Below are 24,666 nucleotides of genomic sequence, written 5' to 3'. Positions count from 1 at the left end.
TGGACTGTGAGAGGGGGCAGGCCGGGCTGAGGGACGCCCCCTCCAGTGCATGAATTTTCATGCACTAGGCCTCTAGTACTAAATAAGACAAAGACATTATTAGGAAAGAAAACTACAGACCGACATCTTTCATGAACCTAATTGTAAAAATTCTCAACAAAATATTACCAAATCATACCCACCAAAGTATAAGAAAAATTATATAACACAATAAGTGTGATTTATTCTATGTATCAAAAGCTAGTTCAACATAGGAAAATCAATTAATGTAATCTATCACATCAACAGAATAAAGAAGAAGTATTTGACAAAATCCAACACCCAATCATGATAAAAACTTTTGGTAAACTAGGAATAGAGGGTAACTTCCTCAACTTGATTTAAAAAATCTACAAAAAACCAAATAGCTAATATCATACTTAATGGTAAGAAAAACTCAAAGCTTTCTCACTAAGATAAAATACAAGGCAAAATTATTCCCTCTGACCAGTCTTTTCAACATTGTACTAGAACATTGGGAAGGAAGACACAAAAATTTGATTCTTTTTGTAGAGAACATGATCATCTAAGTAGAAAAATCCAAAAGATATGATAAGAATTTTCTGGAACTAATAAGCAATTATAGCAGGGGTTAGGGAACAAAAGCCAATTGTTGTCCTATATATCAGCAATGAACAAGAGAAATTTGAAATTAAAAACACAATATAAACTGATGAACAAAAATAGATACAGAGATAGAGCAGCATCGAACAGACTGTCAAACTACAGAGGGAAGGCTGGGGAGGGTTGGGGGTGGAGGGACGTTATAGGTCAATCGGAGGACTTATATGCATGCATATAAGTGTGGCCAATGGATGCAAGATACTGGGAGATAGGGGAGGCTGGGGGAAGGTCAATGGAGAAAAAAAGGAGACATATGTACTGCGCTTTGTAATACTTTAAGCAATAAAAAATAAAAATGAAAAAAATAAAGGGGCTATTTCACATAGAAAAACCCACACAATATAATTTACATTAGCACCCACACAAAAGAAATGATTAGGTATAAATCTAACTAAATATACAAAATCTATATAAGGAAAACTACGAAACTCCAGTATAAGAAATCAATGAATTAAATAAATGGAGAGTCAATGCTCATGCGTAAGAAGACTCAATATTGTCAAGATGTCAGTTCTTCACAACTTGATCTACAAATTCAAGGAAATATCAATAAAAATCCCAGCAGGTTATTTTGTGGATATCAATAAACTGATTCTAAAGATTATATGAAGAGGCAAAAGACCAAGAATAGCCAACACAATATTAAGAGAATAATAAAGTTGGAGGACTGACATTACCCAATTTTAAGACTTACAACCCAACTTTAAGGTACATGAATCAAGACAGTGTGGTATTGGTGAAAAAATAGGTGAACAGATCAACACAACAGAATAGAGAGCCCAGAAACAAGTCCACATAAACATAGTCAATTGATCTTTAACAAAGGAACAAAGGAAATACAATGGAAAAAAGATAGTCCTTTCAACAAATGGTGCTGGATTAAGTGGATGTCCACATGTAAAAAAGAAAAAAAAAGAATCTAGCCCTGGCCAATTGACTCAGTTAGTTGGCACATGGACTCGTACACACCAAAAGTTCTCAAGTTTGATTCCCCGTCAGGGCACACACAGGAGGCAACCGATTAATGTTTCTCTCTCACACTGATGTTTCTCTCTCTCTCTCTCTCACACCTCCTAGAAAAAAAAAAGGCCTTGGCTGGTTTACTCAGTGGTTAGAGCAAGATTACATGCCTTGGTTGCAGGCCAGCATGTGGGAGACAACCAACTGATGTTTCTCTCTCACAAAGATATTTTTCTCTGTGTGTCTGTCTCTACCTCTCCCATTCATTCTCTCTAAAAATCAATGAAAAAGAAAGTATCCCGGGTTTTGGCACACACACACACAAAGAAAATATTATTGGGGGAGGATTAACAAAAAAAGAATCTAGACATAGACATTACATCCTTCACAAAAATTAACACAAAATGGATCACAGACCAAAATGTAAAATGCAAAAACTATAAAACTCCTAAAATACAATATAGAGGAGAGAACCAAGATGATGGCATAGGTAAACACCTGTACTTGCTGCATCTTAGAACCACATCAAAATTACAACTAAAAGACAGAACAACTATCATCCAGAACTGTGAGAAAGCTGGCTGAGTGGAAGTACTACAACCAAAGAGATAAAGAAGAAAGCGCATTGAGACTGGTAGGAGGTGCGGAGGCGTGGAATGGGCTGGTCCGGCACCTGGGTGCGCTGCTTTTTTAATCAGAAGGGAGATACAAGCTCCCACTTTCTCTGAACTCCAGTTCCGGGCGAGACTCTGGAGGACCCAGACACATACAGGTAGAACTGGACTGTGTGGCACTGGGGCAGGAACACAAGGGTGGCTTTCTTTCAGACAGAGGTGCTTGCAGCAGTCATTGTTCCTGTGCTGGGACATCTCTGGTGCAGGGCTGACTGGCAGGCATTGCTGTTTGTGCACCCTGGTGATTCCCTGAGACCCCGCCCCACCCAATATACAAGCCCAACCAAGTTGTGGGCAGCAGCCTTTGCATATGAATGGCCTATCCTTTCTCAGCCTAAAACCTGTCAAACAGGCAGCAGCTGGGTCTGGGAGCCCCAAAGCTATCAAAAGAAGGCCCAATGTTGCTTCACAGCTGGGCCTCGTCTGGGCACTTCCAAACATGATACAAAGAGGAGGAATCTGCAGATCTCTTTGCACCTCCTTGGAGATCCAAGAGCCAGTGTACCCAGTGGTCAGTGTGAGACCATACTGGATTATAACTCTTCACATCCATAAGAGACACACTCAAGGCGCAGACTCAGTGAGCACCAAAGCCCCACTGAAGCAAGTGCTGCCCCATAAGGGTCTCCTGCACAGCAGCTTTTCCATTGTAGTCACAGCTGGACCCTACAGCCAATTGGCCTGGAGGTTAGTTCCTCCCAGTGACACCAACAGCAATCAAGGCTCAACTACAACAAGATTGTGCACACAGCCCACAAGGGGTGCACCTAGATTGTCTACCTCAGGTGATTGGGGAGGCTGTGCGATGGGGCCCTATAGGACACCTACTATACAAGGCCACTCTATCAACTCAAGGAGACTTAGCAGCTACCCAATACATAGAAACAAACACAGGGAAGCAGCCAAAATGCGGAGACAAAGAAACATGTCACAAATGAAAGAAATGGAAGAAAGCAAACTACTGGATATAGAGTTCAAAACCACAGTTATAAGATTACTCAAGAATCTTCTAGAAACCTCTGAGGAACTTAGTGAGATTTTCAAGGATCTTAGTGAGAATATAAAAAAAAAAAAAAGGAAAAGGACCAGTCAGAAATTAAGCATACACTGACTGAAATAAAGAATAATATACAGAGATTCAACAGTAGACTAGAGGATCCCAAGAATCAAGTCAAAGATTTGAAATACAAGGAAGCAAAATACACCCAACTGGAAGAGCAAAAAGATAAAAGAATCCAAAAATATGAGGATAGTGTAAGGAGCCTCTGGGATAACTTCAAGCTTATCAACATCTGAATTATGGGGGTGCCAGAAGAAGGAAGAGAGCAAGATATTGAAAACCTATTTGAAGAAATAATGACAGAAAACTTCCCCTACCTGGTGAAAGAAATAGACTTACAAGTCCAGGAAGCACACAGAACCCCAAACAAGAGGAACCCAAAGAGGACCACACCAAGACACATCATAATTAAAATGCCAAGGGCAAAAGACAAAGAGAGAATCTTAAAAGCAGCAAGAGAAAAACAGTTAGTTACCTAGAAGGGAGTACCCATACGACTGTCAGCTGATTTCTCAACAGAAACTATGCAAGCCAGACGGGAGTGGCAAGAAATATTCAAAGTGATGAATAGCAAGAACCTACAACCAAGATTACTCTAACCAGCAAAGCTATCATTCAGAATTGAAGGTCAGATAAAGAGCTTCACAGATAAGAAAAAGCTAAAGGAGTTCATCACCACCAAACCAATATTATATGAAATGCTGAAAAGTATTCTTTAAGAAGAGGAAGAAGAAAAAGGTAAAGATAAAAAGTATGAACAACAAATACATATCTAACAACAAGTGAATCTAAAAATCAAGTGAATAAAAAAATCTGATGAACAGAATAATCTGGTGAATATAAAAGAATCAGGGGCATAGAAAGGGAGTGTACTGACAATCCTCGGGGGGAAAGAAGTGTGGGGGTTGCGGGAAGAGACTGGCCAAAAATCATACACCTATGGATGAGGACAATGAGGGGAGTAAGGGCATGGGGTAGGGTGGGTGGGAACTGGGTGGAGGAGAGCCTTGGGGGGGAAAAAGAGGAAAAACTGTAATAATCTGAACAATAAAGATTAAAAAAAAAGAGGAGGAAGAAGAAAAAGATAAAGATAAAAATTTATGAACAACGAAGTGACAACAAATACATATCTATCAACAAGTGAATCTAAAAATCAAATGAATAAAAAATCTGATGAACAGAATAAATTGGTGAATGTAATAGAATCAAGGGCATGGAAAGGGAGTGGACTGACAATCTCAGGAAGGAAGGGTGTGTAGGTGGTGCAGGAAGAGATTGGACAAAGATCTTACACCTGTGAATGAGGACAGTGGAGGATGGGGGAGGGCTTGGTGGGGGTTGGGAACCAGGTGGAGGGGAGCTATGAGGGGAAAAAAGAGAAACATCTGTAATAATCTGAAAAATAAAGATTAAAAAAAAAAAAAAAAGAAAAAAGATAATATAGAAGAAAACCTAGATGACCTTGGGTACAGCTATACCTTTTTAGATAAAACACCAAAGCACAATCCATGAAAGAAATTATTGATGAGCTAGGCTTTATTAAAATGAAAAACTACTCTGTGAAAGTTAATGTCAAATGAATGAGAAAAGCTACACACTGAGAGAAAATATTTGCAAAAGACAAATTTGATAAAGACTGGTATCGAAGATATACTAGTGCAAAGAACTTTTAACACTCAACAATAAAGAAACAAACAACCTGCCCTAGTCAATATGGCTCAGTTGGTTGGGCTTTGTCCAGTGCACTGAAAGGTTGCCAGTTTGATTCCCAGTCGGGGCACATGCCCAGGTTGTGGGCTCAACCCCCAGGAAAGGGGTGTGCAGGAGGCAGCCAATGGATGTTTAGCTCTCACAACAATGTTTCTCTCTCTCTCCCTTTCCCTTCCTCTCTATCTAAATAATCTTAAAAATATAGACAAACAATTCAATTAAAAAATAAGACACCTTACCAAAGAAGATAAACTGGTGGCAAGTAAGCGTAGGAAATGATGCTCCATATCATGTCATTAGGGAAATACAAATTAAAACAACAAGGAAACAACACTATACACCTATAAGGATGGTAAAAGTCTGAAACACTAACACTAATCAGCATGGGTAGCAACAGGAACTCACATTTGTTACTGGTGGGTATGCAAAATGGTACAGCCACTTTGGAAGGCAGTTTGGAAATATCTTATTAAAATTAAACATATTCTTATAATATAATCCAGCAATCATGCTCCTTGGTATTTACCCAAAGGAACTGAAAACATGTCAACACAAAAAGCTACATACCAATGTTTATAGCAGCTTTATTTATAACTAGAGGCCCGATGCATGAAATTCATGCTTGGGGGGGGGGTCCCCTCAGCCCAGCCTGCACCCTCTCCAATCCAGGACCCCTTGGGGGATGTCTGACTGCCCGTTTAGGCCTGATCCCAGGACTGCTGGCTCCTAACTGCTCATCTGCCTGCCAGCCTGATCACCCCTAACCGCCTCTGCCTGCTGGCTGATTGCCCCTAACTGCCGCCCTCCTGCTGGCCTGGTTGCCCCCAACTGCCCCACCCCCGTGGCCTGGTCAACCCTACTGCTTCCCCCCACCCCAGCCTGGTCACCCCTAACTATCCCCCTCTACTGCCTTGGTCGTCCGTAACTGCCCCCCCTGCCTGGTCACCCCTTATTCCCCCCTCCTGCCAGCCTGGTTGCCCCTCACTGCCACCCCTGCCAGCCTGGTTGCCCCTAAGTGCCCCCCTCTGCCGGCCTGGTCACCCCCAACTGTCCCCCCCCCACTGGCCTAGTCATCCCCAACTGCCCCCCCTGTTGGCCTGGTCACCCCACGCAGCCTGCTGGTCAATCTTTTGGTCGTTCCTCATTAACCCCCCTACTGACCTGGTCACCCTGTGCAGCTGCTGTTCAGTTGTTTGGTGGTCCCTCACTAACCCCCATGCCAGCCTTGTTGCCCCACGCAGCCTGCTGTTCGGTTGTTAATGTGACAGTGTCCCAGACAATTTGCATATCCCTCTATTATTAGTATAGATTGCTAGAATTGGAAACAGCCACAATGGCCTTCAAAAGGCGAATGAATAAATAAGCTGCAGTGTATCCAGAATATGGAATCAGTGTTAAAAAGAAATAAACCATCAAGGTACGAAAAGACATGGAGGAATCTTAAATGTTTATTACTAGCTGAAGGAAACCAATTTGAAAAGGCTACATACTCTGTTTCAATTTATGTATATTATATTCTGGACAAAGCAAAACTACTGAGACAATAAAAAGATCAGTGGTTGCCAGGATTGGGGGAAGAAAAGGGAGGGATGAACAGGTGAATCACAGAGGATTTTTAGTGTAGTGAAAATACTATAATTCCTCCCAGAGAATGTGCAACTCCAAGAGTAAACTAGAATGTAAACTGATGTATCAATCAATGTAGGTTCACAACTGTAACAAATGTACTACCTCTGGTGGGGAAGGTTGATAATGGGGAAGATTGTGCACATGTGGGTGTATATGAGAAATCTGTGTATGTTGTTGCTCAATCTTGCTGTGAACCTAAAACTACCCTAAAAAATAAAGTCTTCAAAAAAGATGCTGGTAAGTAATACCTTCTGAATATTTTTGCTCCTCCAACAAACAATAGCAAATAACTCCTTTAATCCCATTTTTTCCAATATACAGTAATATAAGAGATCAAAATGTTCAGATACTAAGCTAATCTTCATACTCAAAAATCCTTTTGCTGTAAAAATAGCAAGATAAAGAAAAATTATATATTTCTAATTTTTAAAAAATATTTATGTGCACAAAAAACAAGTATGTTATAAAAATGTCCACTTATCAAAAAGTGTGACTTCTGAAACATTGTGTGATTGTATTTTAACAGAAAATTTCATTAAAATATAATGAAGAAAACCAACTTGAGCTGCTCTTTGCTTTAGCTCCCAATTTCTCTCCTTAAGTGCCTGATCCATTTCAAGGAGTTCCTGCTTTTTGTCTTCAATCTCCATCTTGCAGTCTCTGAAATTTAACAAAGGAAAAAGATCAAAACAAACAGTGGAAATATTATAGTGTTTAAAAATTAAGTCAACTGGGTCACCTTTCCTGTAGTTAAAAGTAATTGTATATATGCTTTCTTTTAGATTCAAAGAGCTCAAACTAAAGTAATAATGTGTAAGAAAAATGATTGATATCAACATAATTAGTTTAATATAGTCTTAAAAAGACAAAAGTTAAACTCTACTATTGTAGACAGTTTAAGCTAAATGTTAAAGCACTCCCAGGAAATAAGATTGAATCAGTATAAGAATTTAAAAACTATATCCATATTTTTTCATCTATAGATTAAGGGAGTGTTTGGAAGTCTTTTCTATGTAACAGCTGTGAGTTTATTACAATTGAATGAGGCATTTATCTCATGGTTGGTATTCTTGATATCCACAGCTCAAGAAATGACCATTGTGTTTCTCATGGGAGTTTTATTCAAAATGATGCCTTACATATAGTGATGTAATGAATTCAACTATAGAAATAATTTTTATAAATATAAATGTATTTTATACAATATATATTTTTAAATATAATATTTTATAAATTATCATCCTAAAACCGTAACTTATATATTTTAATACTTCTACCAGTCTGACGCCTATGATCAGAGAATTTTAATTTGAACTCTAAGTTATAACATGACAAAGTCTGAAAATGTTGTATTGATTTTGAAAATCTTCAAATGTTTATTATTCTCCTAAGAGTCAAAAGTTGTAGAATACAAGGCTAAACTAATATTCGAAAAGTAACATGAAACCTATATGTTCATGTTGACCAATGTCACCCCAATAAAATTTAATAAAAGAAAATAAAATAAAAGTAATAAGAAATGAATTCTAAAGATAACTCTAACTGCTGTATATGCAAATAATTGAGCTTCCAAAATTCAGCTATTAGATAGATTTTAGATTTCATTATTACTTCTTTCATCCATTCACTCAGTTAACTATTTAGAAAATATTTGTTGGGTGCTTCCTATATGTCAGCTTTCTATGTACTGTAGACTTAACAGTCAACAAGATAGATGTCTTTCATCACATGGAGCTTATATTTAGTAGGTCCAGGAGAGAAGATGAACTATAAATAACAAACAACTCAACAAGAAAAATATCACAATACAAAGTGCTATGTTAGAGCATTAAATAGTGATGAAATAGTGACTGGGTGACTATTTTAGAGCAGGTTGTCAGGGAAGGGTTCTCTGAGGTAAGCATGTCAAACTCGCAGCCCAGGGGCCGCATGTGGCCCACAATGAATATTTTTACGGCCCAGACAATATAACGGTATGTAAGAAATATTTTAATAAAAATTTGGTAACTTAATTTTTACAATATCCTGTTATACATAATTATTAATAACGAACTACAACTTTCACTAATGACTAATTACTATAATCGTGCTGCATTCATTTCCCTTATGCATCTTACTTGCAGGCGCACCATTTCTCTCCACTAATACTAGCAGCAAATGTTTTAGCAGCCAATTGCCACGTCATTAGTCTTGTACTGACTTGTTTGGTGTGCGCAACAGGAAATATTTCACTTTCAGAGAACAAGAAAAATAGGTTTATTTGCGTTACGCTTATTAATTTGTGTGGTTATTCAGCGTCTGGTAAGTAAATGTTCAAGAAAAAGTATTAATTTTTATTAAAATGTTCTATGATCTTATGTTAACGATTACTCGTTTGTTTCAGATCTTTGCATTCAGCATGTCTCTATCGAAATAAACCCACGTTTCCATGAAAATGGAAGCTTTTGTTTTTTTGCGGCCCACATACACTTAAACCTTGTGTATTTGGCCCATGTTAGCCTCTGAGTTTGACATGCTTGCTCTGAGGTAATGTAAAGGGCAACAAGCTGGCCACAGAAATGTTATTTCAGGCCAAAGAAACAGCTATAGCAAAGTTGGAAGATGGGAAAAAACTTGGTAAGTTTTAAGTAAAATAAAAAGGCCAGGAATAAGAACAGTATGAAATGAGGCCAGAGAAGTAGACCAGAATCTTGTCATGTAGGGTTTAATATTCCAGAATAAGGATCTTGGATTTTTTAAAAATTGTGGTAAAATACATATAAGATTTACCATTTTAGCCACTTCAAAGTATATAATTCAGTTACATTAAGTACCTTCACAATGTTGTGTTACTATCAGCACTATTTCCAATACTTTTTCATCATTTCAAATGAAAATTCCATACCCATTTGCAGTGGGGTTTTTTGCAGTTATTTTCTATTCCCCTTCCCCCTAGTTTTTGGCAACCACTAATCTGCCTTCTATCTCTATAGATTTGTTAATTCTGGATATTTCATATAAATGGAATTATGCACTATGTATCTGGTTTCTTTCATTCAGCATAATGTATTCGAGGTTCATCATGTTATAGCATGTATCAGTACTTTATTTTCATGGTTGAATAATATTCCTGCCTAGCTGGTTTGGCTCAGTGGATAGAGCATCATCCTGTGGACCAAAGGGTCTTGGGTTCAATTCCAGTCAAGGGCATGTACCTTGTTTGCAGGCTCCTCCCTGGCCCTGGCCCTATGGCCTGTGCAGGAGGCAACCAATTGATGTATTTCTCTCATACCGATATTTCTGTCTTTCCCTCTCTCTTCCACTCTCTCTAAAAATCAATGGAAAAATATCTTCAGGTGAGGATTAAAAATATATATATATATTGTATATAAAAATATATATATATATGTATATATATAATTTCTTTGTATAGATACACCACATTTTGTTTATCCATTCAACTACTGATGGACATTTGGTTTGTTTCCACTTAGTGGCTATAGTGAAGAGATGCTATGAACATTTGTGCACAATTTTTGTTTGAACACCTGTTTTCAATTATTTTAGGGACATACCTAGGAGTGAAATTACTGAGTTATATAATAATTTTATGTTTAACATATTGAGAATATGCCAAACTGTTTTGTGAAGCAGCTATACCATATTAGTTTCCCACCAGCAATGTATGAGGGTTCCAATTTCTGCACCTGCTTGCTAATACTTGCTATTTTCTTTTTTTAAAAATATATTTTATTGATTTTTTACAGAGAGGAAGGGAGAGGGATAGAGAGTTAGAAACATTGATGAGAGAGAAACATCGATCAGCTGCCTCTTGCACACCCCCTACTGGGGATGTGCCCGCAACCAAGGTACATGCCCTTGACTGGAATCGAACCTGGGACCCTTCAGTCCGCAGGCCGATGCTCTATCCACTGAGCCAAACCGGTCAGGGCAATACTTGCTATTTTCTGTTTTGGTTTTTGTTTGTTTGTTTTTATTATGGCCATTCACACATTACAGTATGAAGTGGTATCTCCTTGTGGTTTTGATTTACATTTCCCAAGTAGCCTGGGTTTTATTCTGAATCTTTTGGGAAGCCATTAGAAGGTTTAAGTAGGGGAGTAATATATTCTGATGGATATTTTAAATCATAACTTAAATCCATTTTGTGGAAAAGGAATTGTGGGAGGGTCAAGAATTTAAACTGGGAAACCAGTTGGGAAGTCATAGCAACAGACCAGGTGAGAGATGATGATGGCTTGTGCTAAGGCAGTGATTTAAAAAGTCAAGAAATCAATAGATTTCAGAATATATTTTAGAAACAAAGTTGAGATGATTAGCTAATAGATTAAATGAAAAAAGGGAGAGAAAGATAAAATAATCATATATTTCTGGTTTGAGCTATTATAGGAACTGAGAGGAAGGGCAGGAGAAAAAAGGAGTTCTATTTTGGCCAAGCTTAAGAAGCCTCTTAAAAACATCTAAGTGGAAAAAACAAGTAAGTCATTAGATATTTGAGTCTGGAGTTTGGGTAATAAGTTATTTCTGGAGATACGGATTTGAAAATCTGACACATACTATTTAAAACTACATGAAATTTACTAAAAAGTAGTTTTTGGGTAGAAAAGAGACAGGAGCCCTACAATAAATAATGAGTTACATTTAAGTTTCTGGGTCCTCTTCTGCTCTCTATCCTGTTCTTTCATTCCATATTTCTCATTATGGGATATAATTCTGTCTTCCTTTTCAGAAACTATTTCCCACACTCTGGCTCTGGTCTGGCTCTCCAATCCCATTTACCATAGATGTGGTTAATTTAGCTGCTAATCTAAGAATCTATTTTAGAGTTGGACAGACTTGTGTTTAATTTCCTTCTCTGAACTCTCTATCTGACTTTGGGGATTTTACTTAATTTTATCAGGCTTCAGTTTTTTCAAGTGTGAAAAGGTTATATATGTTATAAAGAAATCAGTAAGATCAATTATAAATCCCTGGCATAGCACTGGCACGAAATAAGGCTTAATACAAAGAACAATATTGTTATTATTAATATTACTTTGCTATTAACCACTGCTATATGATGGTCCAATCATTTTCTACCACTATAGAATACAGAAGTGGGCCAATGTAAAATGGTCCACAGATCAAGAATAAATTATTAGCGAATAGCAACTACTGAATGTATTACAGAGAGAATGGGACAGGCTAACCAGGAAGAGCCACAGTGAACCAGTTGAGAAATTTAGACATCTAGAATTCAGCAACAATTGGGTTATTGTATGACCCAAGGATTCAGAATAATAAAGTGAAATACTTGTAATTGTGATATCATTTCTTAGTATTTAACTCACCTAAGTTCAGCTGTGAGATCCTTTATAGTGGTGTATTTTTCCTCTAATGATAATTGAGCCTTCTGCAGCACATCTTTCAATTCCTGGAGTTGTCTTAAAGTACTTTTTAATTCTCCATGAGCATTTTGTAGTTCAGTCTCTAGTACTTCCCGTTTCTGCAAGGCTTCTGTTAGTTCAGTTTCAGTGTGGTGCTGTAACTTTTCTAACTCCTTCACTGTTAAGACAAGAGAATATTTTTAGAACTACATATAAACCATTTATTATTAAGAACTTTGTAAATAATTATAATTAAGAATATTCAATTTTATTCATCTAACCAGAAACAAGATATTGACTATACATTATCCCTTTCAACCCTATCATCCCAAATTCTTACTAAAGTCCATTTCTTTAAATATAAATATGTAGGCAGCTAAGCTCAGCTAACTTGTTGCTTACCAGCATTTGTTTTCTTATCTAGTTCTATCCTTGTCTGTTCTAAGATCATGTCTAACTGAGAGAGATGCATTGCTTTATTTTCTCCATCTCGTTTTAGGTGCATTATTTCTTTTTCCATTGTAGACAGCTCTTCTTTGTACTGATCCATCTCAAGTTTTACTTGCCTAATTAAAAACAAAAAATAAAACAAATGATAATTTGGAAACTTAAAAACCAACTGACTTGTCTCTGACTAAACAAGAACTGCAAGTTATATAAGGGCAAATATCAGCAAAATGTCTAGTCAGAATCTTAAATCACCTATAGATATTGTTTAAAATGCTCCAACTAAATATAACTGTACCACCTAGTAATATTTAGCAAGGCTAGCATTCTTTTCAAAGTAACTACAGTTAATTTTTATAAAGCTTTATATGGATTGAGAATATCTATGGAGAGGTGGGTGCTTCATTCATCTGTAATTTCTATTATTTGCAACATAGAAATTAAAGAAGCCAACCATCAAAATATTCACCATAAAACTATACTACTCATAGGAGAGACAAGTTAGTCATTTTTACTCAGACATTTCTTAATAATGTTATCTTTTTAACTTTGACAGGGACTAAACATTCTTAAGCTAGTGCAACTTCCTTGCTTTACAGATGACTGAAAATGAAAGATTAAGTGAATTAATTGTCTAGGACAGCAATTTTCAACCTTTTTTAAAAATCTCCTGGCACACATAAACTAATTACTAAAATCTACGACACAGCAACAATATATTTTTTGCCAATCTGACAAAAAAATAGGTATAATTTTTATTAACTCACACAGGCAGCTATTGTTGTGTTGGCTGTTGTTATATTTTTATTTGACAATCTAGGGGAAAAGAGGTCAGCACTCCTGACTAAATAGTCAGGTATTGCATGTTTTAAAAATTATTGTGGCACACTGGTTAAAAATCACTGGTCTAGGACAGTGGTCGGCAAACTCATTAGTCAACAGAGCCAAATATCAACAGTACAACGATTGAAATTTCTTTTGAGAGCCCAATTTTTTAAACTTAAACTTCTTCTAACACCAATTCTTCAAAATAGACTCGCCCAGGCCGTGGTATTTTGTGGAAGAGCCACACTCAAGGGGCCAAAGAACCGCATGTGGCTCGTGAGCCGCAGTTTGCCGACCAAGGGTCTAGGATAATACAAATAGTTATCAATTGTGAAAGTTTACTAACTTTCAGGTAGTCCTGGACTTAATTTCACTACAGAAGTTCGAAGTTTGGCTACCTATCAGCTAATGAACATGGTGAGAGGAAGTTTTAAGTCAATTTGCTGTTAATTCCAAAGTGACATTTACTAATTAAATAATGTCATTCACAATAGTGGGCAGAGTTGATGTTCCTTTGCATCAGCATTTTTTTGTTATAGTTCTTTTGGTCTTTGACATTTCATAAACTGAGTTTGCAAGTTGGAGCACTTGTTTTCTAAATGCAATTTAGATGAAATTGTATTTGTTCAAGAGGTTTTTTCAATGTCCATAAATGAACTTGAGGAAAACTAAAAAACTCCTGAAACAATTTGCACAATTATGTAGGCACATGTTATGTCTATGCATAGAAAATGATCCATACCCTCAAATATGTCCATGGCCCAACAAAGTTAAGAAATATTAGATTAGACAAGTGCTGATGACCCTTTTATATGTCTAAAATCCTAGCTAAAGCTTGACTAATTCTTTTCTCATGTTAGAGTGGACATAAAACATAATTAAAAAAAAAATAATCAGCCGAAACCGGTTTGGCTCAGTGGATAGAGCGTCGGCCTGCGGACTGGAAGGTCCCGGGTTCGATTCCGGTCAAGGGCATATACCTCGGTTGCGGGCACATCCCCAGTGGGGTGTGTGCAGGAGGCAGCTGGTCGATGTTTCTCTCTCATTGACGTTTCTAGCTCTCTATCCCTCTCCCTTCCTCCCTGTAAAAATCAATAAAATATATTTAAAAAATAAAAAAATAATCAAAAGAGGTTGGTATACAGTACTAAGAGGTAACACTTTGTCAGCAAAGAAGTTGGGGGAAAGTTATTATTATTATTAATTTCTCCTCACTTGAATATATTTTTTCCATTGATTTTAGAGAAATTGGAAAAGAGGGAGGGTTAAGGGGAGAGGAAAGAGGGAGATATATATACACACACATACAGAAAGATAGAAAAACATCGGTTGGTTTCCTCCTGCACATGTGCCAACTGGGGCTGGGGATTGAACCTGCAGCCCAGGTATGTGCCCTTGGCTGGGAATCAAACAAGCAACCCTGCTGGACGACACTCTAACCACTTAGCTACACCAGGCAAGGCTTAAAAGATTTTTTATTGATTTTTTAGAGAGAGGAAGGGAGAGGGACAGAGAAACACTGATGTTTGAGAGCGCAACACTGATCAGCTGCCTACTGCATGCCCCCCACTGGGGATCAAGCCCACAACCTAGGCATGCACCCTGACCAGGAATTGAACAGGCAACTCTTCTGTGCATAGGATGACGCCCAACCACTAAGCCATACCGGCAGGGCAGGGAAAAATTATTTTTTAAAAATTCAAGAACTCAAAAAGCACAGCTTTCTATAGATATTTAATAAAAAATAAACAGAGCTCTATACTCCTTAAGGTTTCATCAGGTTACCATGATATAACTGATGAATATAATGATAACCCTAGTCACCCAGAGAAGGTAAAAACGACAAGAAAATACACATTTTGGAAAATTTCTATAAAATTTTATTTTGTTTTGTTTCCAAGTTTCAGTGTTTGATAAAGATAAATGTCACTCATTTCTCTACTTATGAGCAACTATGCATTATTTCCGAATGCTATGTAAATGAGGCATTACTATAATATTATATAATAAATATTTAAAGGCTTAAGATTTTTAACTATCCTATCTAATAAAGAGGGAATATGCAAATTGACCATCACACTGTCACAAAGATGGAGGCGCCCATAGCCACAAGATGGTGGCGCCCAGTCCCCTGAGCCCTGCTGGAGTCCCCCAGTCCTTTCAGCCCTGCCGGGGGGGGGGGGGGGGTGGCAGGCACACACTGCGGCTGGACCCGCCCTCAGCCCCCCAGCCGCCCAGGGCCGACCCAAGGCGCAGGTGAGCCTCGGATGGCGGCTGCCCAGCTGACGCCCAAGGTGTAGGCAAGCCTCAGATGGCGGTTGCCCAGCCACCTAGGGCCGGCCTGAGGTGCAGGCAAGCCTCAGATGGCGGCTGCCCAGCCGTCCAGGGCCGCCCGAGGCTCAGGTAATCAGGGCCGGCCGAGGCTTGCGCTGCCAGTAGTGGCAGCAGCAGAGGTGTGATGGGGGTGTCACCGTCCCCTGATCACTGGGTCAACTCCCGCCCCTGAGGGCTCCTAGAATGTGAGAGGGGGCAGGTAGGGCTGAGGGACCCCCCCAGGGCATGAATTTTCATGCACCAGACCTCTAGTTATATAAATAATCTAATACCAATATTTTCCCCATAACTTTCAAAATTTATAACAGACTTTAATCCTAAGAGTTTTTCCAGAAATACTTCACATTACAGGCATAGAGTTATTATGGGCAATCAAGTCTGAGATTGGAAACAGGGCCAAAGGAAGGATTATGCAAAAATAAAACTAAACTTTTAGAATATAGTAGCTGAGACTCTCTGGCTTCTTCAAATGTAAAAAGATTTTTAAATGGCTATGGAGGCAGTCTGAGAAATCTAACAAGTGCTCCATGAACCTCAGCACTAAGACAGTAGGGTTAGGACATCCTATCTAATAACAGACAAATATGCAAATTGACCATACCTCCGACACACTCACAACCCACAAGCCACGCCCACCATCCAATCAGAGCAAGCATGCAAATTAACCCAAACCAAGATGGCTACAGCCACAGAGAGCAAGGTTTCCTAGGTAACAGAGGAAGCCAAGCTTTCTGCCTGCCGTTGCCAGGCCTAAGCCTCCACTCAAGCTACAAAGTTTCAATTCTAGAAGGTAAACAAATTCAAACAAATGGCGGCAGAATGGAGCTTGAGAGAGCAGGCCAGGGTTGCCGCCAGCAACTGGGGAAGCAAAGCTTTCTGCACACCCTGGCTGGGCCCACCCGCTTAAGGCAGCAAAGTTTCAATTATAACCCCAACACAAATGGCTACGGGCCTCAGAGGGAGCCCCAGGCTTGGCTCTGCTCCAGGCTACAAAGTTTCAATTGTAGAAGGAAAATCAATTCCAGATACCAGGGCCTCCGCTTGCGTTGCCAGGGGGCGTGGCCCGCCTGCAAAGCACCACAGGCCCCTCGCTCAGGCTGCTCCACACCCCAAGGGAACCCCCACCTGATCTGGGACACCCTTCAGGGCAAACTAGCTGGCCCCCACCCCTGTACCAGGCCTCTATCCTATCTAATAAAAGAGTAATATACAGATTGATCATCACTGCAACACACAATATAGCTGCCCCCATGTGGTCAAAGATCCTGCCCCCATGTGGACACAAGATGGCCACCACAAGATGGCCAGCAGGAGAGGGCAGCTGGGAGGCACCTGGCCTGCAAGGGAGGGCAGTTGAGAAGGACCAGGCCTGCAAGGGAGGGCAGTTGGAGGTGATCAACCCTGCAGGAGAGGGCAGTTAGGGGTGACCAGGCCGGCCGAGGAGGGAAGTTGGGGGCAAACAGGCTGGAAGCAGAGTGGTTAGGGGGTGATCAGGCTAGCAGGCAGAAGGGGTTAGGGGCAATCAGGAAGGCAGGCAGGCAAGCAGTTGGGAGCCAAGCAGTCCTGGATTGTGAGAGGGATGTCCGACTGCCCGTTTAGGCCCAATCCCACGGTGGGATCGGGCCTAAACAGGCAATCAGACATCCCTTGAGTGGTCCCAGATTGGAGAGGGTACAGCCTGGGCTGAGGGACAACCCCCTCCGTGCATGAATTTCGTGCACCGGGCCTCTAGTTTACATATAATACCAAAAGAACCTTCCAGTGTGGTGTAACAGAAAAAACTTAGTTTTAGAGCACATCTAAATTATGCATCTCATACCCTAACTTCTTTGAGTTTCAGCTTTTTTTTTTTTTTACTTAGATTCATAATTTCCAAAAGTTATTTAGAAATGATCTTAAAAAAACAATCTTTATTGTTAAAATATTACAGATGCCTTCCCCCCACCCCAAGTTATTGCTCTGGCTGGTGTGGCTCAGTTGGTTGGATGTCATGATGTGCTCTGAAAGGTTGCAGGTTTGATTTCTGGTCAGGGCACATGCCTAATTGCAGGCTCAATCCCTGCAAGGGGGGCATGCAGGAGGCAGCTGATGAATTTTTCACTCTCACATTGATGTTTCTCTCTCTTTCTCCCTATCCCTTCCTCTCTCTCTAAAAATTAATTAAAAATCAAAATAAATAAATAAATAAATAAATAAATAAATAAATATTGGGATAATAAAACCCAATAGGGCTGTTTTGAAGACTGAGTTAATGTGTTTACCTAGCACACTGCCTAGCACAGAATATCTATACTAATAAAAGCCTAGGTGGTCCTCGCGCCCTTGCGCGCGACGTCACAGGATGGCCCCCACAAGATGGCTGCCACAAAGGTGGTCACCAAAAGATGGCCGCCACAAGATGGCCACGTGCACAGTGGAGGCGGGGCCCGGCAGCTGCTCCACATGTTGAGGCCTGGAGGTTCTACGGCTCCACACGGCATGGAGGAGGCCGGTCTGGTGTGTCTGCAGCCACGCATAGAGGAGGCGGATCCCAGCGGAGGAAGCAGTCGCAGCAGGGGAGGGCAGTTGTGGGCGATCAGGCCAGCAGGGAAGGGCAATTGTGGGCAATCAGGCCGGCAGGGGAGGGCAGTTGGGGGCGATCAGGCCAGCAGGGGAGAAGTTAGGGGGCGATCAGGCTGGCAGGCAGAAGCAGTTAGTGGCAATCAGGTAGGCAGGCAGGTGAGCAGTTAGGAGCCAGTGGTCCCGGATTGTGAGAGGGATGTCCGACTGCTGGACATCCCCCAAGGGGTCCCAGATTGGAGAGGGTGCAGGCCGGTCTGAGGGACACCCCCTCCCAGTGCATGAATTTCGTGCACAGGGCCTCTAGTATTCAATAAATAAGTTTCCTCTCTTTTTTTTTTTAATATATTTTATTGATTTTTCACAGAGAGGAAGGAAGAGGGACAGAGAGTTAGAAACATCGATGAGAGAGAAACATCGACCAGCTGCCTCCCGCACACCCCCCACGGGGGATGTGCCCGCAACCAATGTACATGCCCTTGACCGGAATCGAACCCGGGACCCTCCAGTCCGCAGACCGACGCTCTATCCACTGAGCCAAACCGGTCTCGGCAGTTTCCTCTCTTTTTATCTGAAGATATTTTATTGCTAAAACAGATCCAAGGAGATATATAACATATATATTTTAACTCTAATATCTTTTGGGAGAGAAAAACAATTTTATGAGTTGCAATTCTAGAAGTAAAAGAAGTACTAGTGAGAGAACAGAGAAAACCCTGCTTCATGAAGAGATTTCTTGGAACTAGGGTGCTTCTTTCTTATGAAGTTTAATTATCTAGTTTATAAGCTTCCTGATAGTATTTAGGACTTACTCTTCCTATGAATGTGCCTATAGCTATAACCATAAAGAGTTTTTGTCTAGAAGTCAAATTGTAGGGGTGAGAAAAGAAAGAAACAATTACTTCAATTTTCTCAGTGAAACAGAAAGCAACATTGGGGAGGGGTTGTAGGGATTTTGAAAGAAAAGGCAAAGGTATAGAAGAATATTGCCAGATAGCATTAAGGGAACACTTAAGGTTTAAAGTTATAATTTCAAAGTAAGACTGGTCAGTGTGGTTAGATTTTCTCAAGCCTTTGTAAAGATGCAAACATGAATTAGTCTGAGTTGGTTTTAGGCTGTGTACCACAAAGTAAGAGAGAGGTAAGGGAATTGTGGTTATATGCAAATCAGTGATTTTAATGACTAACAAGAATTTAAGCTGGGTAAAGAGAGAAGAGAGAAGATTAGGGAATGAGACAGTGATGGAACTGATGGATTAGGGTTCCTGATAAGACCAGAGAATTGTTGAATTTGGGTATTAAAAGAGAATGAGGAATCCGAGCCAGTTTGGCTCAGTGGATAGAGCGTCGGCCTGCAGACCAAAGGGTCCCAGGTTCGATTCCAATCAAGGGCACGTACCTCAGTTGCAGGCTCCTCCTTGGCCACGGGCTCGTGCAGGAGGCAACCAATTGATGTGTTTCTCTCGCATTAATATTTCCCTCTGTCTTTCCCTCTCTTTTCTACTCTAAAAATCAATGGAAAGATATCTTCAGTTGAGGATTTAAAAAAAGAGAGAAGATGAGGATAATATGGGATAGATACATAATATTCAGGTTATGTTGAAATACTAATGACAAGATAGAGGATGAATCATGTGAGTGAGTGGCTGAAGTGTGATAGAGAGAAGGATCATTAGAGAAGAACTTTTTAAAATGAGGCTAAGGTGTCAGAGGATCAGCTAGATAGATATACTACACTGAAAACTCCAAGAATAATGACAGCAGTGATTAATCTTTGTGAGGAATTTTAGAGAGCAACAGTAAGTCAGGTGGCTTGTAGGTGTCAGCAGCAGTGAGGGATGATATGAACTGGTGTCATGAAGTTCATGGACTATGGTATACTATTGCACATCTTGGTCCTATGGTACAAGAACCGTGGGGAAAATTTTTTACTTTAGAGGGCTGCAGGGAAAGAAGTAATATCCTCAGGGGAGAATCAGATTTCTATTACAAGAAAAGAAAAAAAGTTGTGGATATAGATGTGTCACAGGATGGATTGTGAATTCCAGAGGACACAATGGAAGTCTTTCAGAAAGTGGAATGAGGTGGGAGAAGGGAAGAGAATACATGGAGAGGTTACTATGGAAGATAAGGGTTGACCTGAAAATCTATAGCTTCTAGTGGTATTTTGCATAGTCAAGGATAAAGTTATAATGTGATTAATCCTTGAGGAATTAAGGTACACACTGGTGGTGCGGCTGTGTTAGTGGACAGACACCTGTCAACAGAAGAAAGGCAGTCTGAAGAACTGTGGTCCTAGTTTGAAAAATAGGATACCCTCTTGACCCTTTTGAGAGAGTTGAGGACATCTGGGGAAGCAAGTTGCTACTCAAGGAACAAAAGCCCTATCTTTACTCCTGTCGGTAGGGGAGAAGAAGCCTGTTGACATGTGGTTTTAGTTCAAGTGCATAATTAACTCTCACCTCCTATCAGTAGAATGGTGGGCTAATTATGAGTGTATTATTAATTAAGTCAACTCTTTTTTAAAAAAATATATTTAATTGATTTTTTACAGAGAGGAAAGGAGAGGGATAGAGAGTTAGAAACATTGATTAGAGAGAAACATCAATTCAGCTGCCTCTTGCACACTCCCTACTGGGGATGTGCCCACAACCAAGGTTCATGTCCTTGACCGGAATCAAACCTGGGACCCTTCAGTCCGCAGGCCAATGCTCTATCCACTAAGCCAAACAGGTTAGGGCAATTAAGTCAACTCTTGTTGACAAAGTAGAAGAGGTCTGGGGAAGCTGGGTATAGCTTTCAGTTCATGGGTTCGTTTCTTTATTAACTGAATCCTAGACCCAGCCTAGCCAAATTAAATTAGAATCTTTAGAGGTGGGACCTAGGCATCAGTACTTTGTAAAGCTCCTCAGGTGATTTTATTTATTTTATATTTTAAATATATTTTTATAGGTTTCCGAGAAGAAGGGAGAGGGAGAGATAGAAACATAAATGATGAGAGAGAATCACTGATCAGCTTCCTCCTGCATGCCCACTGTGGAGATCGAGCCCACAACCCAGGCCTGTGCCCTGACCGGGAATCGAACCATGACCTCTTGGTTCATGGGTTGATCCTCAACCACTGAGCCACACCGGCCAGGCTCCTCAGGTGATTTTAATGTTCAGTCAAGGTGGAGAACCACTGCTTTATTTTTATTAAGTTACTCCCTCCCATAGATAACTCAACCCCATTCTTTGTATGAGTACACATCTTTGCCTGAAAATTTTAGTATTTTCCACAATTTAATTCACTACAACAATTGCTAAGTGCCTATGAGGTATAAGGAATTATGCTAATTGTTGTAGGAGCCCCATTAAAATAAACCAGATATTATCTTGGTTTTAAGGAACTTACAATAGGAGGGTTATGAGGGAGGTGCAAACAAAACACTATAGGAACACAGACAGTTGATAAATTACTGCCTCAAGCAAAAACTTCCCTGAGCATTTTCTGATATTGAAACTCAGATACTACTGATGTTGAAAGAGGAAGATAAATGAAAACTATCATATTAATTTTACCTTGCAGTACCAGTAAGCTCGATAACTTTCTGTCTTTTCAAATCTGCTTCATGTGTGGCTGCATCACATTTCTCCTCCATTTTTCTCAACTTTTCAGTGGAATTTTCCCTTTGTTTTTGAAGCTCTTGTTCTAGTTTTGATACCTTGTAAAGAAGTTTTCAGTAAGTATTTTAAATTCAGTCACAGCTCAACATTCTTCAGAAGAAAAAAAAAAAAAAAAATATATATATATATATATATATATATATAGCCTAGCCTATCATTCAGTTTCAAGATGTATTATAAAAATCAAAGTATAGACCAGGAATTACAGCAGGTCCTTGAATAATGTCATTTCATTCAGTGTCGTTTCATTATAATACTGATGAGGTACATAGGAACCTAACTCATTTATATCAGTTAGCCTACACTAAAATTGGTTTCATTATTTGTCATTTCACTTAAAGTCATGGAATTTATCAACAATGTTAAATGAGGACTTACTGTAATGTTTTGAAATATTAAAGTAAAACAATTTTAATAATGTATTTCATTCCTATACATATTTATAGAAATGGCCACATCATAATACTAAAATAAGACTTACAAGAATTGAACAAGCCCGGCCAGTGTGGCTCAGTGGTTGAGTGTTGACCCATGAACCAAGAGGTCCCAAGTTCAATTAACTTTGGGCCAATGACTTTAATATCCTCACTGATCTTCTAAAACCTCTATGAAGAACTAAATTTAGAGTATAAATTATTAATACCCACTCAGGGCACAACCCAGGCTCAATCCCCAGTAGGGGGTGGTGTAAGAGGCAGCCAATCTATATTTTCATCTCTCTATCCCTTTCCCTTCCTCCCTCTCTAAAATCAATAAAAACATATATTTTTTAAAAAAAATTGAACAAAATAATGGTAAATATTCTCCTTCTCATTATCCCCATTTGAAATGTTTTTTCTTCTCTTGTCAAAGCATGTTCCTTTCTTCACAAATTGGCTCATTCAGTGAAGGATTACAAGATTCCCATCTACCCTCAAACATCATAACCTGCATTTACTCCCAACATGACCTGCATTTACTCCTATTCATCCTTCCTTCTGTTCTGCTACAGTGAAGGAGGTATTCTTTCTCCTATACCGTGGTCGGCAAACTGCGGCTCGCGAGCCACATGCGGCTCTTTGGCCCCTTGAGTGTGGCTCTTCCACAAAATACCATGGCCTGGGCGAGTCTATTTTGAAGAAGTGGCGTTAGAAGAAGTTTAAGTTTAAAAAATTTGGCTCTCAAAAGAAATTTCAATTGTTGTACTGTTAATATTTGACTCTGTTGACTAATGAGTTTGCCGACCACTGTCCTATACAAGTCAAATTACTTCATAGGTATTCTGGGTTCAATTTCTCAGGAACCTCATACTATTTTTTAATGTTTTTATTGATTTTAGAGAGAAGGAAGGGAAAGGGGGGGGAGAGAAAGAGAGAGAGAGAGAGAGAGAGAGAGAGAGAGAGGAGAGAGAGAGAGAGGGAGAATGAGTTGATGCTCAACTAATTGAGCCACACTGGCCAGGGGGGCCCTCATACTATTCACTATCTCTATTCTCTGCTTTATCTTCAATCTCTCTTTCTTCTGGTTTCTTTTTTATCAGAATTTAAACATGTTTAAGACCCTTCTACAGTAAAAAATCATCCTTCTTACCTCTACCTCCCTCCAACTACCACCCTTTCTTTCTTCCTCTACATAGCCCAACTTCTCAGTTTCTTATGCTTGTTGTATCATTCTCACTTTTCCTTCATTCCTCAACCCACAGTAATCTGGCCATTCTACAGAAACTATGCTAATTCCAATGGATATTTTGCAACCCTCAATTTACTTGGCATTGATTCCAACAGTCCATGATACCAACTATCAATTTCTTATCATGAAATACTTACTTTTGCTTCCATGTACTACATCCCTCACAAGTCTGTCCAAGCCAATCCCCTCACTCCTCATTCTACATTCTCTTCCTAGTAAATCGCAGCTACTCCATGTTTTCAATGAACATTTACATGATTGTGATCTCAAAGTTAATCTCTGGCCAATGACTTTAATATCCTCCCTGTTCCTCTAAAACCTCTCAATAAAGAACTAAATTCAGAGTATAAATCATTAATACCCACTCAAGTCTCAAGAATAAAATTAAAACAATACCCAGATAAAAAGGGAAGGGAACCATGAAAAATCTATCTACTCTGTGCTTAATTAGATAGCACACTTATAAGCAGAAAAAAAATCTAAAGATGAGTAATAATCTGAAAGAATATAGCACAGAATCTATGCATAATGGAACAGAAATGCAAGCTAGGAAAATATTCACCAAATATTCAAGAAATTTTTATATATAAACTCTTTTAAACTCTCAAAGAAAGAGAACACAAAAATCTCTTAAAATAAAGATCATGAAGAAATAAAATCACCAAATGAAAAATACAAATGAACTGGCAGACTTAGGGAGGAAAAAACAAAAGAAAACTGTAAGACCATTAGAGAAATAAAAACAACTCCAGAAGGAATAAGAATTATAATCAATCCTGCAAAACCCATATCAATGACAAGGTATCTAGGAAGTGGGAATCTAACACAGATAAGATGAAGAAATACTTCAGAATAAAGCTGTACATCAGGCATATCAAGCAATAGGTCTACACTTAAACAAAAGAGATGGAGAGTCACAGGAGTGATGTCTCTAGAAAAGAAAATATATAATATCTGCCTGAAATGTCTGAATGTATTGAGAGGAGATTCTTTAATTCCATTTGAGAGGCTAAGGATGAATTCAGAATACATAGATAAAAAGTCATAAAGGTGAGGTGTAGTAAGATTGTGCAGAACCATCATTTTCTAATTTACACATTTCTCT

The 24,666-nt window shown here is 39.3% G+C and overlaps 1 protein-coding gene across 3 annotated transcripts in view; it reads right to left on the bottom strand.

Annotated features, from left to right (window-relative positions):
- The window catches only part of CCDC18 (coiled-coil domain containing 18), a 149,227-nt gene that overhangs the window by 50,291 nt on the left and 74,270 nt on the right, over nucleotides 1–24,666 (bottom strand). For all 3 annotated transcript variants that reach the window (XM_054721376.1, XM_054721374.1, XM_054721375.1), the window contains exons 19-22: nucleotides 21,789–21,931; nucleotides 12,465–12,628; nucleotides 12,027–12,240; nucleotides 7,257–7,356 (exon numbers count right to left, since the gene is read on the bottom strand). In XM_054721376.1, the coding sequence (XP_054577351.1) occupies nucleotides 7,257–7,356; nucleotides 12,027–12,240; nucleotides 12,465–12,628; nucleotides 21,789–21,931 (621 nt within the window). The remainder of the gene's footprint in view (nucleotides 1–7,256; nucleotides 7,357–12,026; nucleotides 12,241–12,464; nucleotides 12,629–21,788; nucleotides 21,932–24,666) is intronic.

This window comes from Eptesicus fuscus, chromosome 9 (genome assembly GCF_027574615.1).
Source record: "Eptesicus fuscus isolate TK198812 chromosome 9, DD_ASM_mEF_20220401, whole genome shotgun sequence".
In the NCBI taxonomy this organism is placed as follows: domain Eukaryota; kingdom Metazoa; phylum Chordata; class Mammalia; order Chiroptera; family Vespertilionidae; genus Eptesicus; species Eptesicus fuscus.
Note: the sequence above shows the minus strand (reverse complement) of the source record. Positions and strands in the feature narration are given on the sequence as shown.